At 40.9% G+C, this 23,075-nt stretch overlaps 1 protein-coding gene across 2 annotated transcripts in view; it reads left to right on the forward strand.

Moving 5' to 3' along the window:
- Positions 1-23,075, forward strand: part of arfgef1 (ADP-ribosylation factor guanine nucleotide-exchange factor 1 (brefeldin A-inhibited)) — a 45,391-nt gene that overhangs the window by 11,674 nt on the left and 10,642 nt on the right. The window contains exons 2-20 of one of the 2 annotated variants that reach the window (XM_061093539.1): positions 3,741-3,771; positions 6,657-6,813; positions 6,995-7,141; positions 7,864-8,043; positions 8,454-8,507; positions 10,641-10,989; positions 11,573-11,695; positions 12,589-12,842; positions 13,190-13,323; positions 16,319-16,553; positions 17,088-17,187; positions 17,430-17,569; positions 17,659-17,767; positions 20,373-20,574; positions 20,679-20,790; positions 21,393-21,598; positions 21,734-21,818; positions 21,960-22,125; positions 22,877-23,028. In XM_061093539.1, the coding sequence (XP_060949522.1) occupies positions 3,741-3,771; positions 6,657-6,813; positions 6,995-7,141; positions 7,864-8,043; positions 8,454-8,507; positions 10,641-10,989; positions 11,573-11,695; positions 12,589-12,842; positions 13,190-13,323; positions 16,319-16,553; positions 17,088-17,187; positions 17,430-17,569; positions 17,659-17,767; positions 20,373-20,574; positions 20,679-20,790; positions 21,393-21,598; positions 21,734-21,818; positions 21,960-22,125; positions 22,877-23,028 (2,936 nt within the window). The remainder of the gene's footprint in view (positions 1-3,740; positions 3,772-6,656; positions 6,814-6,994; positions 7,142-7,863; positions 8,044-8,453; positions 8,508-10,640; positions 10,990-11,572; positions 11,696-12,588; positions 12,843-13,189; positions 13,324-16,318; positions 16,554-17,087; positions 17,188-17,429; positions 17,570-17,658; positions 17,768-20,372; positions 20,575-20,678; positions 20,791-21,392; positions 21,599-21,733; positions 21,819-21,959; positions 22,126-22,876; positions 23,029-23,075) is intronic. The other variant, XM_061093540.1, reaches the window with a different exon arrangement.

The following is a 23,075-nucleotide window of genomic DNA, read 5'->3' on the forward strand; positions in this document are numbered from 1 at the left end:
GCTCACACAAGAGCAGGATGGCTGCCTCTAATGTATCTGGTCAGGGAAATAGGTGTGTCATGTGTGCCACTTCCTCACTAGTGTTTAGTGGAGGCAGTATTAGAGTGTTTGAGAGTTTTTAAGAGCAGCATCCTGAGGGGCTGTAAATGCAGCTGTAATCCTGCTCTCATCTGCTGAAGCACCAACTCAGCAATAATGTATAGCAGAAATCAATCTTGTAATTCAATACAAATTTGTATTAAATATATAAAATAAAAAATGATATACATATATTTAAGATGGTGTGATTGATTCGCATTGCAATGCAAGGCATATCCCAGACAAGTCAGGTTGTTTGAAGGGTTTCTAATACCTATGTTACACCAATATTATCGGAAAATGAGAATCTGTCTTACCATCTTTGCATTTTGCATGATATGAAGAAGAAGAAATTGCAGACAAAAGCTAGACCTCGGTGGCTATCAGTGGGTTTTTATGTTTATATGATAATTGTTTCAGTTTGCAGTGGCATTTTATTTTTAAAAACAGTATTTAAGCTTGTTTTAAGATAGGCCTTGTTTCACATTTTCAAACTGACACTAGTTGATTCTCCAAAACCCTTCAAAACCCTGGTCCTATTTTCATGTGGACTCGTTAGATTGAAGAGTGTTGGGCCATTTGGTTTCATCTGCATCACTGTCGTCCTGTTTGGAGGAGGCTTCAACCCCTCCACCGAGCTAACGCTAAGGCTGCTGCTGTTGTTCTCTTCTTTGATCAGACCCAGGCCCTGGGACAAATCAGGACACAGAACACGGCAACTTCAAGGTCGGCAGTGTTCAGTATATGAGAGAGGAGGTGGAGGGACTCGGTTAATAAGTGACAAAAGACTGCCATTTCCTGGTTCATGGTACCATATACAGGAATTAGAAAATAGTATGTTTCACTAAGTTTTTAAAGAAAGCAAACTTGACAGTTGCTTGGATTACATACATGATATGTCAGAACCTCGGCACTTTGACATTATTTTTTATTTCTTATAGTGTTTTATTTAACCATCTAGTGTTGCTCTATGGCAACAGTTACTTTATCTCAGTTTGACTGAAAGGCCGTTATAAGGAATACATGTTTACAACTTTCATCAAATTTAAAGGGTCAAAAAAACATTATTTTTATGTAGATTTTGTGACCATATCATTATCTGGATTGTAAATTACTCCACAGGTAATCCTGGTTTTAACTGACAAATATTCCCATATCCTATTTCAATTATACGTTGGGCCACTTTTGTGTACATTTCTAGTAAAAAAGCCCACAAAGGTTTCTCAGTATCCCATGCCTTGGAGTTTTTCAGGCAGCAATTTTTTGACACTTAACAGCCTGTGATCAGCCATTTTTGACGAAGATATCAAATCTCAGTTGGTGAAAATGAGATTCATATCAATAAATAATAGTTAAGGTTTGTGTGTGTGTTTTTAAGCTCCACTCAGCTATCTGCGCCTGCCTTCTGGCATCTGTCTGCACCTTCTGTGTTTGTGTGTGTGTGTGTGTGTGTTTTGAAACCGGCACCCGACAGATCAGTCGCGAATCGGCAGCTTTAATCTGTGGCTCGTTTCAGTTTCAGTTCAGTCCCGGGAGAACCCAACACTTACATATCCAGCTACTCTTTCTCATCATCAACATCACCACCGCTCACCAATGCTCTACAGCTTCACTATTCAAATCCTAGCGTGATAATTCCTCACATAAGCCCCTTGACACACAAAGATATTTACCTCATAATTACTCACACAGTCCCCATGTCTCCCATCAAACTGTCTTCCTATGTGATGCTGCCCGTGCTCTTGTTTGACTTAACCTGACTTAACCCGATCACCCTCATAGAGGAGGACAGAGACACGCAGCCTATTCATTCCCTGTAACATGCACTGCAGTGTGATATTACACTGATCTTCTTTTGGTTACAGCTCAGGGATATTGGGTTTTCGTATAGCAGCTCAACAGACTTTAAAAGTTTGGACTATAGTGATAAATAACTTTCAAGAATCTTAAAGTTTGAAGGGAAAATACAAGGCACAAGGGGAGAGCAAAAGGATTATATGATTGATTGAATGATTTTCATTCAAGGAGTTTACGTTTACACCCCCCCGTCTGTGTGTTTATTGGTTGATTTGATTACCATGGATCTTGGTTGAGTGATGCATTATGGGTCCGGATGGAATCCATTACATTTTGGTAGGGAGCCCAATCACGGTGTGGATCAAGAATTTTTTTTTCACTTTCCTCAACATTGCAAGATAAGTGTTTTTTTGGGGCATTTTCATTGATTTGCCAGGTATGTTTAGAGGACTGTTATTTACAAGTGTGTGAAACTCAGTGGAGATCCAAATAGAAATAAGGATTTGATAGATTTAAACGTGGTTTCATAAGGGGCTTTTGGGCCTTGGTGGAGGTATGTGATCTACTCAAGTTTCATTCTAGTTAATTAGTTATATATGTCAGGAAAAAATATGTGCTGGGTTCAGCTTCGTAAATTTGTTGTTGATAGTTTTTCTGTTTCACGTTGTTATATATCTAATACCTTTTGGTCAATTGTGACTGAATTTATGTAACAGATGTGTGACAGGTGTATAAATTACAATTAGGCGGCTTTATATCAAAAACCAAGCCTGGTTTCTCTTCTTAAATGACTGTTTCCTTCATCGGCTATGCACTAAAACATGGTTCAGACCGGCCTTAATTTAATTCCACGGAGTGTTAAGTGCTAAATATTCTAGACAAGTGGATATCTTTGAAAAGACTGTTCGCCTTCAAGCAATAAAATAATTGAGCTGTCATCGCATTAGTGGGGTTCTTCCCAAGCATCGCAGGCTGGTGCAATTTTGTGAGGACTCTGCCGATTGCCACTGTGTTTTGAAAAGCTTCCTCACTGAAGGCTCCCTTTTAATGTCTCGTACCAATTGGCATCTTGTTCGCTGCTCTATTATTTCCGTCTCTTTCCCCTGCATCCCTCCTACTCTCTCTCTCTCTCTCTCTCTCTCTCTCTCTCTCTCTCTCTCTCTCTCTCTCTCGCTCTCTCTCTCTCTCTCTCTCTCTCTCTCTCTCTCTCTTTCTCTCTCTCTCTCCCTCCCTCTTGCTCCCTCTCACTTTCATGCCAGGAGATCTGGGAAATAAACACAAATGTTGTCCTCTCTCACGGACACTCTATCGAGTTAATAATGGCTACATTTTTTTGGGCCGGAGCAGCAGCTAAGGCCGTTTATTATTATGAGGGCTCTTTGGCACTCAACGGCAGGACATAAACAAAACCATCACTATGACAACACAAGGACATTCATGCAAAAAATGAAAAAATTGCCAAACTGTGAATGCATAAAGCAGAATTTACTCCATTTCTGCACGTTGAATATAAAAAAAATTCAGATTATATGTGTGTTACATGAAGTGTAAGTGTTAGCACAGTACTGTTTATGGTAGAATCTACAGGGAGTGACATTGGTGGCTCCATGCATACACAACTTTGACAATTTCTTTCTGTTCTGACGAGCATAAACATGACACATAAGTTGTGCGTTTTGGAGTCAAAAAAAAAAAAATATTCTCTCACAATCGCCCCTCATAAAGAAATCCAATGCTGTGTGCTGCCGAGCCTGATATGTGCTCTGCTCCCGATGGAGTCATTAGCTGAGTAAAATACTGCAGGATTTACATTCCCCCACGGTTCATACTTCACTAATTTAACATCTTTTCCCTTTCTTTTTCAGAGGAAATCAAAGAAGAGTCAGAGAAATTAAGGTAAGCAGCTGATCAATTATTTAAACCTGATATGGGTAATTTCATGGGTTTGTCTCTGTTTTTGCACATTCAGGCTAAAATTCAAGGCACATCTGCAAGTCTCTCCTTTGGTCAGACTAGTAAATGGGATTAGAACAGTGTGTGTGTACGCCTTCAAGCCCCTAGTGTGTTTTTGTTTGTGTCTCTGCCTGGTCTGTTCCAAACAGCCCCTTGTCTTCTCATTAATGGCATTACTTCAGCAGCCCTTGCCAGATTCTGAACTTGTTTTTGTGTGCGTGTGTGTTTGCTGTAAGCTCTGGCCAAAAGGTGGTTGGCCTGTTACCATGTGGGTTTTGGAATGAAACATGGCATGAGCATCACCTCTCCTTTTCCCTAACCTTTCTTCCTCCTGCCGTTTCATTTCCCTTTTAACATTTTCATCCCTCCCTGTTTCTCCTCTCAGAGATTCCTTTCCCCATTTTCACCACCTACTGTTTCTCCTTGGCTTTTCCATTTTATCCAAATTAGCGTTATCAGTAACCAACTCCATATGATTTCTACCCTCAAGGTGAGGAGTTCTACATTAAAGGTAGATCAATGTAGACACTATGTTCACATACAACTCATACAAACGCTGCTGCTTTTGGATTCAACTCAAGTATTTTTAGAGTTTGTACTTATTTTCACCATATGTAGATGCAATAGTCTCACAATTATCTGTAGAAGACTTTATATCCATCACATTAGGCCTATGTGTAATTTTATATCACTACATAGATACTTACATCTATATAAGTCTGTTAAATAAATTATGTTATGAGTTCACATTGTATAGTAGATATTATTGTTAATATGACTATTGTACTTCAGGGAAATAAATCAAATATATTATTTACATTATGAAGTGAATATGATGCCCAAACAATTTAGAATTATTTTTGAATTAGACAAAAATAGTTCAATTAAGAAAATGTAAACTTAACTCTAACGCCATTAGAGAAGTAAAAATAACCTTTTTTTATTAACGTGTGAAGTTTTCTTAGTTGTTATCTTACTACAACTGTTCAATTTTTTCCTTTATTCTTAGTACTTTTAGGCCTCCACCCCCATCTTGGCTCAAAATAAGCTACAGCCAGCAAACGGTTAGCTTAGCTCAGCACAAAAACTGGAAATCAGTCTGGTTCTGTCCAAAGCTGCCAAGATCCACCTAGAAAAACACATTTGAAGCTCAGTAATCACATTTAATATCTTCTTGATTTGATTTATGCACTCCAGGTGTTATCGATCTTCTCATCTTACCTCGTGAAGAAAGCGAATAAGAGTATTTTTAAAAACTTAAAACTCTCCTTTCCATGACAACTAAGCAAACTGCAACTATACTGATGAAGACCATGAGATACAGTGCCGTCTAGAGCTTCAGACCAAGACAGTAAATGGTCCTTGATTGCAATATTCAAAATATGATAAGATGCATCAATATTACTATCACTAAATACCAGATAATATGTACTGATACATAATATGTTATTGATTTAAAGCTGTACAAATATGTCTTCCCTTCTATGTACAGTACATGCTGCAGCAGCGAGTCAAGGACCGCCTGTGTTGTTCAAATAAAACCGAGTTAATGTCCACATTATGTTGAATAGGCAGTCTAAGTCTGACACTGGGCCGATTATGAGGCAGCGAGAAGATCATCTGACGTTAAGCAGAGAGTCCAGGAATAAGCGAGAGATGTGCTCCCTGCAGACGCACTACACAATAACACAGAGATGCAGACTGGGTCAGAGAACACATGAGCCGACGGAGTGGATGCTCTCTGCGTAATCACAGCTCCTCTTTGAAGTCGAAAAACGGTTTTGAAAATGGCGAGCGTACTGTTTAAAAGGTTCAAGGTTTTTTCTGAATTGTTATATTTATGCGCCGTGTTTGTATCTCGTCTCTTCTTGCTCTAATTCATTTTTAATTCATGCCTGTTTCATCTTTTGATTTCAGACACCTCTTGTTGTGGTTTTTTTGTTTCCCCTTCCTCACTATGCTCTTCAGCTACCTCCCCTTCTTCTATCTATCTCGATTATTTCCTGTTCCTTCTGTTGAATCCTCTTAAATTCATCTCTTTGTACCCCACCCCTCCCTTCCTTTTACGAGCCACTTCATCTCTCTTCTCTTCTTCTATTTGTCTCAATGATCGTAACCTGCTATTTTCCGTGAGGTCGTCCCTCTAAAAAGAGCTGAAGTCATCCTTTTTCATTGCCAAGGCATAAACAATGCAACCCTTCCCTCTCTTATCTGCCTCCCTCCCTTCTCCCTTCTCCCTCCCCTCCCTGCTCCTCTTTTTGTTCTAGCGAGTGCTGTCTGGGTGTGGTGGTTATGCTCAGGGATAGACGCATGAAAGCGACGGTCCATATTTTTTTTCTCTTTCTCTGCTTTAAAATAACAAAAAAATCAGAAATCAACGTATCATTTGATTTAAGGTTTAGCTGCTGGTCCGAGGACAGGAAATGCTTTGTCAGCTTGACCACATGGTGAAGTCTGAGCCTTGGGATTACCACCCCTCCCTTCAGAGAGATCAGGAACCATATTAAGCAGTCAGCCACTGTATTAAATTCAGTCGACTGTGATAAAGGTTTTGGTACTCTGCATTTTCCCTTGAGTAACTGGGTGCAGGGCAAGACGTTTTTAGGTTTAACATCCTGTTTGAGTAGTGGATTTTTAGCAGTAACTTTTCCATGCACTGTTAACTGTGCCTGGACGTCAGGGGGTGTGTGACCGTGTCAGGCCGATGTTTGAACGCTCATCTTTTTCCCAGTGACTTCAGTAGACAGACTGGACCGTGTGATCCCAGGGTTCTCACAGTCTCTTATCTCTCTCTTTTTTTTTCTTCTTCTTGTACTGTTCCTCTCTAGTCCACCCAGCGGAGACGGCAAATCTGGTTCCAGCACTTTACCACCAATCAAATCAAAGACCAACTTCATTGAAGCCGACAAGTACTTCTTGCCGTTTGAGCTGGCATGTCAGTCCAAATGTCCCCGCATCGTCATCACCTCGCTCGACTGTTTACAGGTCAGTAGCAGGACAAGTTGGCCTGTAGACCCCCCAATGTTTGCACTACTGTTTCTATGTTTCCACTGAATGTTGGATCCTACATTTGAAATACCTTTTAAAGATCTTTCCCAAAATTAAATGAAAAATAATTTCTGTATCATTTTTGTGCCTGTGTGTTCTAAACGTATCTGACTTGTAGAAGCTGATAGCATACGGCCACTTGACGGGCAGCGCCCCGGACAACACGACCCCAGGCAAGAAGCTCATCGACAGGATCATCGAGACCATCTGCGCTTGTTTCCAAGGGCCGCAGACGGATGAGGGTATTCAGCTACAGATTATTAAGGTGTGGTACCCCCCCGTGTCTTCTGCTACATCCTGGTCATAAAACACAGATACTTGATCAACATTAGATCAGCCATCACAGTTTTTTCCCCAACTAAATGATTTAGTGTTAAGTCAAGATCAGTATTCTCATGTTGCTATTTTGTTCATTGTCTGCACCAAAGTACAAAATGTAGTTGGTATTTCATGTAGAATGTAAGCTGTATTTTAAGGGTTTGTGACCTTTATAAAAGTCACTGACTAAAGTGTACCGTACAATCATACATACACATATAATAAATATTTTTGTGTGTTTTTTTGGAGTCATTACTGCTGAGTTAGAAAATGTTGCCCCTAACAAAAAAAGCATTCGCGATAGCAGCCTGAACGATAGATTTTAGATTTTATTTTAGTCTTGAGTGGCTGTTTATCCTCAAAGCTTCTCTGCTGACCGTAGGCATTATTGGGCGGAAGCTTAAAAAGCTCCATAGGCTGGAAAAGCCTCTTAGAACCATGAAGTCTTTTTTCCACCAGTTTCATCATCACTGAGGCATGAATGGTAACACTGCTGTATTTTCAAGTTCATATTTTGATCACATCCTAAATCTGTTTTGTTAGATCTTTATCCTGTAATCGGTTAAGATGAATGAGTTACACTGTGGGGAAATGTCCTCACAGAAAAATATGTGGTAACAGACGTAACATGTTATCTTTATTCTGGTCATACTTTTCACTTTCTTCCAGGCTCTGCTGACGGCAGTAACTTCTCAGCACATAGAAATCCACGAGGGCACTGTCCTGCAGGCCGTCCGCACGTGTTACAACATCTACCTGGCCAGCAAGAACCTCATCAACCAGACCACAGCAAAGGCCACGCTCACACAGATGCTCAACGTCATCTTTGCACGGATGGAGAATCAAGCAGTATGTCTGAGCCTCACGAAGATATTCACTTGTAGGACAGAATACATAGAAATACACATGTCAGAGAGAGGGTGAAATTGTACACTGACGAAAGCAATATAAAGCCAATTTAGTGATTTCAATTAAACTGCAAATCTTAAATTAAAATTTTTTGTTGTTGCCCTTTTAAATTGATGCAACTAATTACCACCAATTTTGACGTGGATTCAGATTGGACTGCAATATAAGCCTTCTGCTTGATAAGGTTACTCAAATCACATATTCCTGGTTTACTTAAAGTCTACTGTTTGTGCAGGCGGACATATTAGGTGTTGCCTTCAAAAAAAGCTTGCTCTAATGTCATCTTTTTCTTTTTGAATGACACTTTTCCCCTCCTCACCTGCCTCCCTCCCTTCCTTTTGGACACATAGCTTACAAATCACAAGCTATCTTGGTCTCTGGCCTCCAGAAAGCGTGACCGCCAGGTAAAGCGAGCAGGACTGCCGTGACTTGCCTGATCAGAACTCTCAAACTCTTCTCTGTGCATCTGTGTTTGCGCATCTTAGCCTTTTTCCTCATTCATTCATGCACTCATCCGTTTCCTTCCTTTGCTCCTACACTGCACAGGAGCAGGTTTGCTGTGTATCTCTTCCACCATATGCTTGCCGTGGCTTTTGTTGACTTGCCTACAAATTATCTCCTGCACCCAATATACATTTTACATTTTTAGTTTATGATTACTCCTGGTTGTGGTAAATGTTTCATCACAGGTCAGGTACACTTGTCTTTACAATTAGTTTTTTGTTAGGTTGTGTTTCTCCAAAGCCATTTATTTAGTTCTTATAGAACAATGAGCGACTGGAGTCAGACACAGACGGAGAAATATAAAGAAGCAGTCAAGGCTAGAAATGGAGAGACAAGGCAGACGTTTGAGGCAGAGGCCTATTGTTGTGTTGTCACTGCCCGCACAGTGTTGTGCTACTGCACGGAGGAGATCCACTTTCTGTGTTTGTGTGTAAATCTATCCTCCTGACTGCAGCTCAGCGTGGTATGATCGCACGCACTCACACACACAGGCACACATAGCCTTTGTCTCACTCACTCTCACACAGCCTTCACTATCCGACTGAGGTGGCATTTAAATAATGAGCTTAGTTTGTTTGAGCTGCCTCGCCTGTCCCCTCCAGTCAAGGTGCGTTTGTCTGGCCTTGTTACTGCTGCTCATAGTCAATACTAATTGTTGTTTCAGAGTGCTTTGTCATTCAATTAATCACTTACATTTAAATTTGACAGCAGCTGCACCATTAAATTGGAAGTGAATGGCTTCTCATTGGAGTAGTTGTGGTTTTAAAACGTAACAGCTTTAATGAAAGGAGTTTGTGTATTTAAGTGTGTATTTTAAGTAGATGTGAAAGGCTGTTCACGATTTGGCTTATAAAACAGATTGTTTGATTGTCCCTTGTTGCTAGAAAGGAAGATTAAAACACATGGCACACATCAGATCTCTGATTTATTCTGTTGGTTAGAGTCATTCATTTAAAAGCTAGTCTGCTCTTGATACTGGAGAAGGATCACCATCTTTTACCATTGTTTTGTAAATGTGTTACACTTTATATTTCTTACCGAACCCCACATCTCTTAAGTTGCTGTGCTTTTCTTCTTCGAGTCACTCAAGTCTGTATATTTTCTTATTTATGCCCAACAAATCTACAAATGCACTTGGATTGGAAATGCACCATATTGGCTGAGAGAATCTCCACTGCTTGTAAATGTGTTTGCTCTCTTTCTTTAAAACATGTTTGTTTTGGTGTTTGCTCTGAATTTGCATCTGCACATATAAGCATTTAAAAGAGAGGAGTTTTTTTCCTCTCAATGCTGAAATTAACCTTGGCTGCGACGCAATCTATTATCTTAAATAACACTATATTACTAACAACATGTATTCGGGAGGTCGCAACCATGACCAAGTGTCTTGTGACCCACTTCTAGCTCATGAGCTACCAAGTTAAAGCAATGCAACACTTTCCAGCTCTTCCTATAATAAGAGGCAGTGGTAAAACGTGTCAGTCATGCCACATCAGCCAGGTCACGGCTGTATGAGCCATATTTCTACCTGAAATTCCTTCGGCTAAAATAGACCAGGTCCACACCAGCCAGCATGAATTTTTCTCCACAAAGTTTGTCTTGGTGCTGTAGTTGTAGCATGGCCTACTTCTCACTGAGTGCATATTCATACACATTCCCATAAGGACACCCATCTGACTCTCCTGATGCTATAAAAAAAGATGACAAATGGTCCCTTAGCTGTGTTTTCCTCTCTGCTTTGACATCTGGAAGTGTTGTAGCTCTGCTGTGGGCTCACTGAGCCCTCAGGGAATCTAGACAGGTTGTACAAACTTGTAATTGCCGTTATGAGTTTGTTTATTTAGTCTTAACCTGTCTTTTTCCTCTGTGTGTGCGTATGTGTGTGTTCTATGTGCCCTTTCTCTATGGATGCTTTTCTTTTGTTCTTTGTGTGTACCGTCTGTGTGTTTTGTTTTCATTTTTCTGTCTGTTTGTGTGTGTGTGTGTTTGTGGCTGTGTGTGTTGCTTGTATGTGTCCCCAACCCGTCCCACAGCTGCAGGAAGCGAAGCAGCTGGAGAGAGAGCGACACCGGCAGCATTCCCCGGTCACCCAGCACACTGAGCCAGACTCCCCTCAGCTGCAGTCTCACACCCACCCACCGGGCAAGGGTTCGATCCAGGAGGCCAACGGACCCGTCACCCCTCCGACTCCCAGCATCAACATCCCATCCACCCCGTCCACCCCTTCGACACCGGCCGCAGAGGGCAGCAGCAGATCGGTGTCTGGGGAGCAGGAGGAGCAGCGGCCTGTGTATGAGAGCCCAGATCCAGAGAACGGCTCTGATTTCTGTGTGGCTGAAAATGAACAGACTGAGGCCGACCAAGCTACTGCAGCAGCACAGAGTAAGACACTTATTTTATCTTATTTTACTCTTCTTTTTGTTAAATTATCTTGAATTTTGATTAATACACAAGGAATTTATTTCACTGGCCGAAATATGGTCCATCATTTTGCTGAACATGTGCCCATGCTGATTACACAGTCTGTAATTTGATGTTCAATTCATTCAGGGCCCACACAAAAAGCCAGAGATATTTAAGATCATTATTCAAAGTATTGCATATCCATGCCGTGTGTATTTCTCTATAGAAATATTTGGAGCTATAGTGATCAGCGTGAATATTCATATTAAAAGCTTCACTCTCCCGTTTTGTTCAGTTTCATTCAGAGAAAATATAACTGCCAGAACCGGAATTTACTATTATGAATGATTTGATAGCACATTCATCCCTACAAAGACTCATTCACTGTGAGAATTGGTGTAAAATATGAAAAAATAGTCAAGTCATTCAGTGACTATGTAACTTTCTGCATGCTGGCCCAGAAACCTGCTCTGCCTATAAAATGATAGATCTCTAGTTAGAGAAAGAGTTAGACAAAAGCAATGATGTGTGTTCATTCTGAACGTGTGTGTGTGTTGTTCAGATGGAGCAGCCCAGCAGCATCCAGAGGCAGGCGAGGAGGAGGAGGAGTCGCCAAACTATGAAGAGAAAGCGCAGGAAATAGTGCAGAGTATTCTGCAGGAGGTCATCAATACTGTTGCAGGAGGTGAGACATATTTTTATTTTATTTTATTTTCATGTAACCTGTAAATGGCTGTCTTATTAGTTCTTATTAGACAGTGGTTAATTATGCTCTGATAAAATATTTAATCTCGCCAAATGAAAATTATCCTTTTATGTGCCCATTTGTAATAGAAGAAATAGTGTATAAATCTTGCTCCTGTTATTTACACACATTCCTTTCTTAGGTGCATATAGAAAAAAAGGGAGCACACAATAGTGATTATACAAGCTGCCTGTTGCATGACAGATAAACTGTGTTTCCAGGCTGGCGCCCTGTTTGGCAAACTAAAAGCACCTCTCCTGGTACAAATTGTGTCTGAGAGGCAAAGATGAAAAAATCTCCCAACCCAGCCCTCTGTAAATAAATAACTGCTTGTGTTACCGGGAAGCTACAGTATAATTTTCGGTCAGGTCAAGCTTCTTGAATTTGCCTCAGATGTTGAAAAAATAAAATAAAAAGGTACAGCACTCTTTCTTTGTGTGCAAAAAGTACAAAAAAAAGCAGCTTTTTTTCTATGGCCACAAAAAAGGCTTTATTAACTTGCACAAAGAAATATGGCTTTGACGTCCCTTTTCAAACCCACTCTTACCCTTGAGCATTCATTTGAAAAAGGGGCTTCCATCCATCAACCTGAAAGTTCCTTAAGTGCTTTCAGGTTTGGGAAAGTGCTGTTTCCCAACGTGACGCTGTGTTTTTCTCTCTTTGTACTTGACCAGAACATTGTGTGAAACTCCACAGTGAGATCTGAGGCGTTAATGTTGCCTTGTCAGAAATAATACACGATGGAGGATGCTTCATGTTGTTAATGCTCCATTTATTGAGACTTGAGCAAATGGTGCTTGTCAATCAAACTCGTCCCCACTCCGTCACCACAGGAAACTGTCTGGACCCGGCGAACCTCTGCTCTGACACAAAGGAATCTGGCGGCGAAAGTGAACCAGCAGAGTCGGAGCCGGAGCCGGCTGAAGCAGCGACCGAGGGCACCCAGAGCTCCCTGGACGACGAGGGCACCCTGGGTAGCGACAGTGAGCATGTCCACGCCAACGGCATCCCCGGCACGCCCATCTCAGCCAGTTTCACCCCCTCGCTGCCTGATGACAGACTGTCTGTCTCATCCAATGACACTCAGGTGAAGGACGGATCTCTCTTTTTTTTTATGTCTTACTCCTGTTTATAAAACCAGTTAATTTCTTCTTAAAAAATATTGCTGTAGAGGCTGAGAGTCAGCGGCAAATTAACTTAATTTAAGTGAACATCAATTTATGTGAACATATTTCCTGGAAAAAGTCTTATGTAAAAACCCGTCTCCTCAGCTATATTCGAGATCTACAATTATGTTTGATTGCACTCCTTAGTGATTAAGGTTAAACAAATCTAATATATCGGTGAGCTTAGAATCACACTTTCATGTCGAGTAGGCTTCAGTGAAAGAGATTGTTGCTCACAGCAGATATTCATATATCTGTTGCTCTGCAGGAGTCAGGAGCTGCACCGGGACAGCCACCGGGAGCTAAATTCTCCCACATCCTCCAGAAAGATGCCTTCCTCGTCTTTCGCTCTCTCTGCAAGTTGTCGATGAAGCCGCTGTCAGATGGACCACCTGATCCCAAGTAAGAATTAATTCCATGCAGGGGCAGTTACATGTAGGTGGTATATTTTTGGTAAGTATTATTTACTTGGTCATATTCTATTACCTCCACCAAGCAGGATTATGCAAAAACTACTGAACCGATTTTATGAACTCTCTTTAATATTGCGTGATAGGGCGTTAGTCTTGGCAGAAATATACGCTCTATGAGTGCCCTTCTAGTAATAATATACTTTTAGACATTGAAGTATTAGTAGATGATATTGATAGTTAAAGTCTTAAACTGTTCAACTATTAAAACTAGCAATAGCTCGTATCTGCAGGAAAGAAGCCTGAAGTAAGTGTGATGTTTATGGATGTTGGAAAACTGTTGTCAGGGACCATTTGAAGTTTAGCTGAAGTTATTAGCTGGTGATAGTCAACTGATCGATGGCTATTCAACAAGAAACAATTAGTCATTGAAGTAATTTTTTTTTTTTTAAGTTTAATATTTACTGGTTTTCTGAGAATAACAAACCATCTTTGGGTTTTGTTATGTCGGCCATTCTGGGAAAATGTAATGAAGATGTTTCAGTCTTTTAATGTTATGAACACCAATCAATTTCTTTGGAAAGTAATAATGAGTAGTTGCTTTCTTAAAACAGTAGTGCATCCCTTCCTCTAAAGTCTCAACCAACCCTTAATTCAATTACATATGTTTATGCCGGAAACAATAGTGGACATAATTTGTGAAACTAATTTGGTTATTTACAGAATTTGTTGTAATTGAAGTAGTACTCATAGTCTGCTCAGAAAATCTAGTTTATTTAACTCTGGGTCGATGAACTTTGAGGTTAGTAACAGGTACGCCGAGCCAGTGTTGAAGAAATTATTCTGTATGAGTGCGTTGGTTGTAAAAATAGACACGAGTCATGATTTTAAATGAGGAACGCTCTAGCGACAACCTCAGTGTTTTGATACAAAGGAGACAATGAGGCATTGCTCAGCATTTTATGAATCACTTCCTGTTTTCATGAAGCACCGAAGCTACTGTTAACGGTTTCCCATTTTTAACACACAAAAAAGAGGAAGGGGATAATCTGGTTTGGCCATCATTCGATATTTCTTCTGACTCTGATTTGCCAGAGACATCTGATTGGCTCGCCCTGATAGCAGCTTTTGTGAAACAGGATTTCCTGCATCTGGTCTCTGTGCATAACTCAATTCACACTGTGTCTGCTGTGTGACTTCCACATTTGTTTATGTACTGCTTTGTCTTTTCGCTCTATTGGATTTTTATATCGCAAAGTGACATTTGACACGTGGGTGAGCGTATGTGTGTCTGACCGACATGGCCGTGTCAATTACCTCAGCAGTAATGTTCCATGTCAGTGCAGCACCAGACAGAAACCTTTTACTCTTCTAACGCAGTTGCTCTCCCTGATGTTTCACTCTGTGTAACGTGCACATACAACACAGCACACAGGCTGAACAGCTGCGTTATTATAACCTTAACTATCAGAAACTACTTGGTATCATCAGGCTGGTTTAAAAACAACAACACAACTGTTCTCCTTCGAGGACCTATCATGTTCCTGTTGGACACCAATGTTTATTTCTAGATCGAAATGTAGAAAAGCACTTAAATTCAAACAAAGATGAATGTTGTACATATATAGTAAGTATAAACACATCTTCTTGAGGGGCGGCAAGGTGATGTTGTCACTTCAAAACAAAAATGTTTGAATTCTGTTTTTGCCAAGATCTTCCTGTGTCTGCGTGGGTTTTCTCCGGGTACTCTGGCTTCCTCCCACAGTCCAAAGACGTGATTATTGGGCTTAGGTCAACTGGAGAATGTGACTGTGAATGGTTATTTGCGTCTGTTTGTTGGCCCTGCAATACACTCAAGTTTTTTTTGGTATATTTATTGTGGATTAGTACTTACTTTCTGGTGTTATTTTATTTATTATGTGAGGCACTTTGTGAGTTTGGTCTGAGGAAGCTGTAATAAACTTTTTAACGTACTCGATTCATCTGGATGTTCTTTTACCTTTGCTGAATGTGTAAATGACCATCAGTTAAACAAAGTCTTTGTTCAGATTCAAATGAGGTTTTTGTTGTAGTTTGATATAGTCTTGCATCATTTCCATTTTCTTTTTTTCTATACCCACATTACCTTTAAAATTTAGGTCAGCTCTGACTGAAGTTGTCTCATCTCATCATGACCATCTTACTGCCACTTGGAAAAGAAGTAGAGACACATTTTTGTTGTGCCACTTAAGTCGTCTTTTGTCTGCTCACCAGAGATTGAAGACATTTCAGAGAAGCAGCAAATCTCAGCATAAAGCTGCCGAAAGTGTTTTTTAGCTCAATTTTTTTCTGTCCTGCTGCTGCAGAACGAGAAAAAATGCGGGGCTTTGATTTAGTTGTCCTGCGTTTCTTTGAAGGCTGCCGAAGAGTTTTACTCTCTGAATCAGTAGATACAGGACAGAATAGATGTGCATCACCCTGCTGTTTGTTTGAGTTGAAGGACATACGGCTTAACTTACTTGGTTTTCAGTTTTATCCCTGAATACATTGTTTTGACATGTTGATGCTCATCAATTGGACAATCTGGTCTCAGATATTTGAGTAGATGTCTGTAAAAATGCTTTAAGTTGTTTTAACGTCACAGCCAGTCTCATTCTGAAAGCTTAGAGAACTCTTGTGTTGTATAAGAGCTAAAGATGCAAAGTCCTCCAGTTTATGTACAAACATAATACACACTTTCAGTCGTCGCTCTGTTACTGTGTTTTAATTTCATCAATATATCATCATCTCTTTTCCTTATAAAATATTCACACAGACTTTATAATAATATTCCTCTGAAGTTCACATCATTACCAGCTCTCTTTGACTTTATTTTTTATTTTTGTGGGTCAATGTCAGAATACACAAATACTTTTACAGAGAGAATTCTGCCCTTCAAAGCTACACATTATTTTGTGTTTGTTTTCTCTGATCTGAAACACAGCTTGATTTTTTTTTCCCCTCCTCAGGTCCCACGAACTGCGATCAAAGGTCCTGTCCCTCCAGCTGCTTCTGTCCATCCTGCAGAACGCCGGGCCCATCTTCAAGACCAACGAGATGTTCATCAACGCCATCAAGCAGTACCTCTGCGTGGCCCTGTCCAAGAACGGCGTCTCCTCCGTGCCTGAGGTCTTCGAGCTCTCGCTTTCCATTTTCCTCACGCTGCTCTCTCACTTCAAGACACACCTCAAGATGCAAATCGAGGTAACGTATTGACCATCGTCTATTGCGCAATTAAGAACATTTCAAGCTTTGTTGTAGCCTCGTGAAGTTTAAGTGTAGAGATAGAAAATAAAATGTATGGCTCCTCTTTTCATCCTGAGAAGTTGGATTCTTCCAGTTTTGCATCTGTTGCATTATACTGTTGAAACATCAACACTTCTTGTCGGAAAGCAGCTGTTTCTGGCAGCTGACAGTCTTTCTGGGAACCACAGGAAACTAATAACCCAAGTGACAAGGCTGAGGGAAAGTGGGGGAAAAATATTAAATAGGAATAACTCACAAAATGCACCTGAAATTGTGATCTTTTCAGTGTTTACCTGTTATACATTCTGGTATTGACACAGATACTATGTGGGAGACCTGGTAGTGCTGTAACATTCTGCCACCTTGGTGTCATTGAGTTGCTCGGAAAAGTCGGTAACGAGTGACCTCAGCCTGCTACAAGTGCTGCGTCCACAAGAGAAAATTAACGACGGTGTTGTACGGCTGTTGTTTTCACATGGTCTCTATCTGCAGGTGTTCTTCAAGGAGATTTTCCTGTACATTCTTGAGACGTCCACAAGCTCCTATGACCACAAGTGGATGGTCATACAAACCCTCACTAGAATATGTGCAGGTTTGTGTCAAGAAATCCTCCCAATAATTCTGATTATTTGTGGATAATTGACGTATTTGTCAAGTATTTGTACTCACATTTTAAAGGTTGGAACATTTAATTAATCCAATGGTTCTAATTAACCTTTTGTACATTATGTAATTTGTCTGGTGCATCAGAGTCAGTGCAGTGTAAACAGTCTGTATTTGTTTTTATAAATTCTCACTGACAAACTCCATATGTGTCCCATCTGTTTCTGTCAGATGCCCAGAGTGTGGTGGACATCTATGTGAACTACGACTGTGACTTGAATGCTGCTAACATATTCGAGCGTCTTGTCAACGACCTCTCGAAAATTGCACAGGGTCGCGGGGGCCACGAGCTTGGCACAACGCCGCTGCAGGTTATTTCCTCCTACTTTTTAAAATATTCTTTTTATTTGCATCAACAGTATTTACTTGACATTGTAAATTTTTTGGTGACTATCTTTAGGAGCTGACCCTGAGAAAGAAAGGTCTCGAATGTCTTGTGTCCATCCTGAAATGTATGGTGGAGTGGAGTAAAGACCAATATGTCAACCCCAACTCTCAGACGAGCCTCGGTGAGACACAAATGCAACATGAAAACTTTGTCTTTAGACTCATCGCCATTAATTCATGTCTTCTAGCTCAATAAGGTAAACTAGTCTCTCTAGTTACACAGAGATTAACTGTTGAAATGGTGGTCACATCAGTGTTCATTAAAGATATAATATGTATACGTTCTTCTTTAACACGTCTGAAAACGATTAGACCCATGTTAAATACTTTGTGGAAACCTAGAGAAATCCTAGCTTTTACTCAAGTTAGCAAGAAGTTTCATTTTGGTCATTTATTTGCGTCATATCCGCTTTTCCCCGTGGCTTTGCATGTCTTTGTTGTAACTATTGTCGCAAATGTGGTATTATGAAGGAAAAACACACTGTTAGGCTGTTTCCTTCCACTGTTTGTATTGGTCACTCGTGATGGTATACAATTATTCATTGCCGTTTGCCACATAATGTGAATATAACTTTAATACATTACCTCATCTGTGAACTAGATTGAGCCTTAGATATGTTTTCATTGGAAGTGGTGGAACTCCCATGATCCATCCCATGGTGCTTTGTGAAGTTTTGGAATGAGGGACCCCTTGTGGCCGAATTTCATATTGTGTGTTTAAACTCCAAGGGGAAGTTGTACTGTCAACAAGTGATTCAGATGTCACATCCAGGAAAAGTTTGTGTTTTTTTAAATTATTTTACATAAGCAGATTGTTGTTTTTCCTCTATCAGGAGGAAATTTGTCCTTTTTTTAAAAAGATGAAACCGTCATTGAGGTTCATTGGGGTTGTTGATTAGGCTCACATCCATCTGCCTGGCTGTAGTCAGTTGTAGCATTGATAGTGTTGGTATTCATTAGGGAAGCGGCCGCTTCAAGGGCGAAAGTGAGAGTTCATTAGCTCAGCTCCAGCCAAAACGTGACAGTGAGAAAAAGCCTGAAAATAAGAGTGCAGGCGGTTCTTAATCCAGAAGGTTGTAGTCTAAAATAGAGCAATAACTTAGGCTGAACCATCCTGAATTACCCCTTCTACAGCACATCCTGTGTGTTGAGCTGCCCCCCAGGTATTCTGCGCACCAGAGAATGTCTGTTGTTTGCTAAAGGAGCAGCTCAAAGGAGAAAGTGCAACTTTTTTCCAAGAGGGCCTGAAAACCACATGCTCACCTCAGCCCGAGCCATCAGGACAGGGCAGAGGGAGTTGCATTCACTCGCAGGTACATTATCTTGTCAAACCATGACAAGTCGTTAGTCATCCAGATAAAAGCTCATACTTCAGAATTAGAATTTTGAATGGTAAATTTGTCCTGTTGGCATCTCATACAATTATGATTTCTCATTACACAACACTGAATTTGTGTCATGCTTAATAGGATTACAGAACAATATTCATCTCTGTTCCTTCAATTGTCCTTTGTGTCATTTTTCTCCCTTTTTATTGATGACTTCAAAGCAAGAGCAGGTAATAGTCAAATAGTCAGAGTGTTTATTACAACGTGTTGCTGTGGTGGGAGTTCTCCAAATTAAATCCTGTTGTGTCTGTAGATTTGCACAGTTTTGTATTAGTCTTCTGATATCTAATCTGTCATGTTACTAGGGGCTACTCACTTAGATCCCATAGATTATAACCAAAGTCACGTTTGGATTCATTTTAACTAACGGGAAGGCACCTGTTGTGTACTAAAGGTCTTTGCCTCACATTAAAAATAATCTAACTAATATCTAGGAATAGACTTTGAAGTGACCAGGATAATTTCAAGGTTATTCTTTTTAATTTTTCAAGAATTGAGAGAACCACAAATCGTTTTCGTTTTATATCCTCCTGCAAATAGAATAATAATACGCATCTGACTCAATATGCAAAGTTATTGTGCATGACATATTTTTTTGGATGAGGGATTAAATAAAAACATCGAAAAGATATACAAACTTGGAGCGCAAAGACCTTTTAATGGGTGAAAATATTGGTTTGTTATTATTTTGAAGATGTTATTTAGGATTTCAGTTCATTCTCCCTCTCCACCTCCCTCTGTATTCCTCCACCTTTTGTCATCTCTTCTGTGGGTGACACCCTGCCAGCTCACATTACCGTGGCCGTGTCCTGAATGTTTTAAAGAGTTTCCAATGTGTAATCAGACACCTGGCCTTAGTGCAGAGTTACTGGGTGGACATATTATAGCTGCAGTGAATCCTCAAGTTCGTCTCCACAGGCTTACCAACATCTCAGGCCTGTAAGTTCTGTGTTTCCTCTTTGACACCCTGAGGCTTTTTAGATGAGCCACCTTTTATAACAAACCTCCCTCCCTGTCCTTCCTTGCACCTGCTCTGTGTGCATGTGTGAATAAGTGCATGTGAGCTAAACCAGTGTTGCATACTCTCCCTGCCAAGAACAATCATTAAGAAAATACCCCCAGGGTCATTTTGAGCCGTGCTGCAGTTTCCCTTTTCAATTACTCCCACAGTTCCAGCTGTTCTAGCTCATGTTTTAAGCCTCCAGGCTGAGTTTGTCCCAACAAAAGAGTTTCAATTTAAAAACTCATAGCTATGTGGCGGTTTCAGGGGGTTTGCTTCTAGAGGAACAGTAGAAATACTTTGTTTATTTTGACGTATTCCTTTTTTTTTACACCTCAGGCCAAGAGAAACCAGCAGAGCAGGAGAGCACAGAGACTAAAGCTCCTGAGACCATAAACCGCTATGGAAGTATCAACTCTCTGGACTCAACAGCCTCATCTGGCATTGGCAGCTATAGCACCCAAATGTCAGGCACCGACAACCCCGAGCAGTTTGAGGTCCTCAAACAGCAAAAGGAGATCATCGAGCAGGGCATTGATCTGTAAGTTTCACTACACACACACAAACACACACACTTTTTTTATATTTGTTTTGTTGATACTATGGAACTGAATTGGGAATTTCTGTCGTCTTGATTCTACTCAGGTTCAACAAGAAACCAAAGAGAGGAATCCAGTACCTTCAAGAGCAAGGCATGCTGGGTACAACCCCAGAGGACCTGGCTCAGTTCTTGCACCAAGAAGAGAGGCTTGACTCGGTAACAAGTCTTCATCTGTTTTTTTTAGTTTCCCTGATAAAGTGCTCAAAACTCCAAATTAATATCTGGATCTATTGAATTTAAATGTGGTTTCATAAAGTTCCTTGGCAGAGATATCAATGCACTCTACCGAGAGTTATTTGAGTTTGCTACTTCATTCACATCGTTATTCACATCAACAGGATTGTCAGCATCATCTTTGTGCCGCCTTAGTTATTGTCACAGATCTAGAAAATATGCCTGTGACAAATTGCGGTAAATTGTTGTCTCTCAAAGGACTAGATAAAAACTTGTATTGGGTTTGTGTGAGTCGTGATAAAGAAAGTTATCATAGCAGCAAACAAAGCGGAAGTACCACTCAACACACCTGACCTTGTGCCAACCAAACCACACGGAAGCTGCAGAGTTATCTAATGTCTGTTCCTCAACATTAAAATGACACTCTGATCTAGAGTATATATATATCCTATATGTTGAAATGTATTTTCTACCTCTGTTTCCCTCTTATGGCGAGAGAAATGTCAGGTGCAGGGTTTTAGACTCATGTATGTAATATTTCAGTATTAAAAATACGTCTGACCTCTTCTCTTTTTCTGTCTTAGACGCAAGTGGGAGAGTTCCTAGGGGATAATGACCGTTTCAATAAAGAGGTGATGTACGCCTACGTGGATCAAATGGACTTCCTGGGTAAAGACTTTGTTTCCGCTCTGAGGACGTTTTTGGAGGGCTTTCGGCTCCCCGGTGAGGCCCAGAAGATCGACCGGCTCATGGAGAAGTTCGCAGCAAGATATCTGGAGTGCAATCAGGGGTGTGTTGTGGTTGGAAGATCCTGACAATAGAAATAGCTGAATTCGATTTTGTCTGGCCTTCATTCTGTACAACATGCTGTTAAATTAATCTGAATTCTCTCTTTCCCTACCTCCCTCTGCCGTCAATTTTCTAGACAAACCCTGTTTGCCAGTGCTGACACGGCATATGTCCTCGCCTACTCGATCATTATGTTGACGACAGACCTTCACAGCCCGCAGGTAAGCACTCCACCTCAGCGAGACGGCAGCCTTTGGGAATGAGTCTCGACAGCAGTCATTTCCTCAGATATTTCAGTGTAAATCACAGGGTTTTGCATGAGCAGCCTTTCACCCACATCTCTGCTGTTGTTGTCTGCGAAGGTGAAGAATAAAATGACAAAGGAGCAATACATCAAGATGAACCGCGGCATCAACGACAGCAAAGACCTGCCCGAGGAAAATCTCTCGGCCATCTATGACGAGATTGCAGGGAAAAAGATCGCCATGAAGGAGACGAAAGAGATCACGATGAAATCCAACAAGCACAGTGAGTCTCACTGATATGAGATGTCTCATAAACGTAATAAACACTGAGACAAAGCTTCCAGATATTATCCAGAGCCATTTACCTGATACCATTGTTGCTTTAATGGCTTTGGATTACACTTTCAGTCACCATAGATATGTCAGATGTAAACTGATTAGATAATCTGCAGGCACTCGTGAATCATTGTCAGATAAGATCACACGGAAATTATGGGTTGACCATAATTTCCTTGTTTCGTGTCTGCTGGGAGTTGAGTACGGTCACATGCACATGCCCAAGGTCCCATTCATTTAAAATGATGGTCTGCAGCGGCACGTGGATCATTCTAGAAGGGAGGTTTATTGTACCTGGAGCACGCACAGTCGAGGGGTCAGCACGGCCACAAATCTTGGCTCCAAATCTTGTGTACCCGCGCAAACGTGGGTGGATGGATGACAACATTAATGAGAAACTATAGCAGCCCATAGGAAACTGGCGGGTACAGAAACCATGAATTTGCCTTAAGAATCATCAGGTGGAAATTAACCACAGTCACCCATTCACTAGAACTCAACTTTCACAGCTGTTTTTAAACGGTGTGAAAAATGACACAGGTTTTTTCACATTTTGCATTTTTACGTTTTGTCTCTCGACAGTTTAGCTTCTTTCTGACACTCGTGAGATGAAAAGCTGCCATGTTATCTGTGCTGAGCTGGTCTGTTGTTGCTGTAAAAAGCAAACGTGTGACCCTCTGCTGATGATTGTCACTCAGGTGTGGCAAGTGAGAAGCAGAGGCGTCTGCTGTACAACGTGGAGATGGAGCAGATGGCCAAGACGGCAAAGGCGCTGATGGAAGCCGTCAGCCATGTCCAGGCTCCCTTCACCAGCGCCACACATCTGGAGCACGTCAGGCCCATGTTCAAGGTAACACAAGCAGACGCACGCAGATGCAGTGTAAGGCACTGACACAT

This window comes from Limanda limanda, chromosome 20, assembly GCF_963576545.1.
Source record: "Limanda limanda chromosome 20, fLimLim1.1, whole genome shotgun sequence".
Taxonomy (NCBI): Eukaryota; Metazoa; Chordata; class Actinopteri; order Pleuronectiformes; family Pleuronectidae; genus Limanda; species Limanda limanda.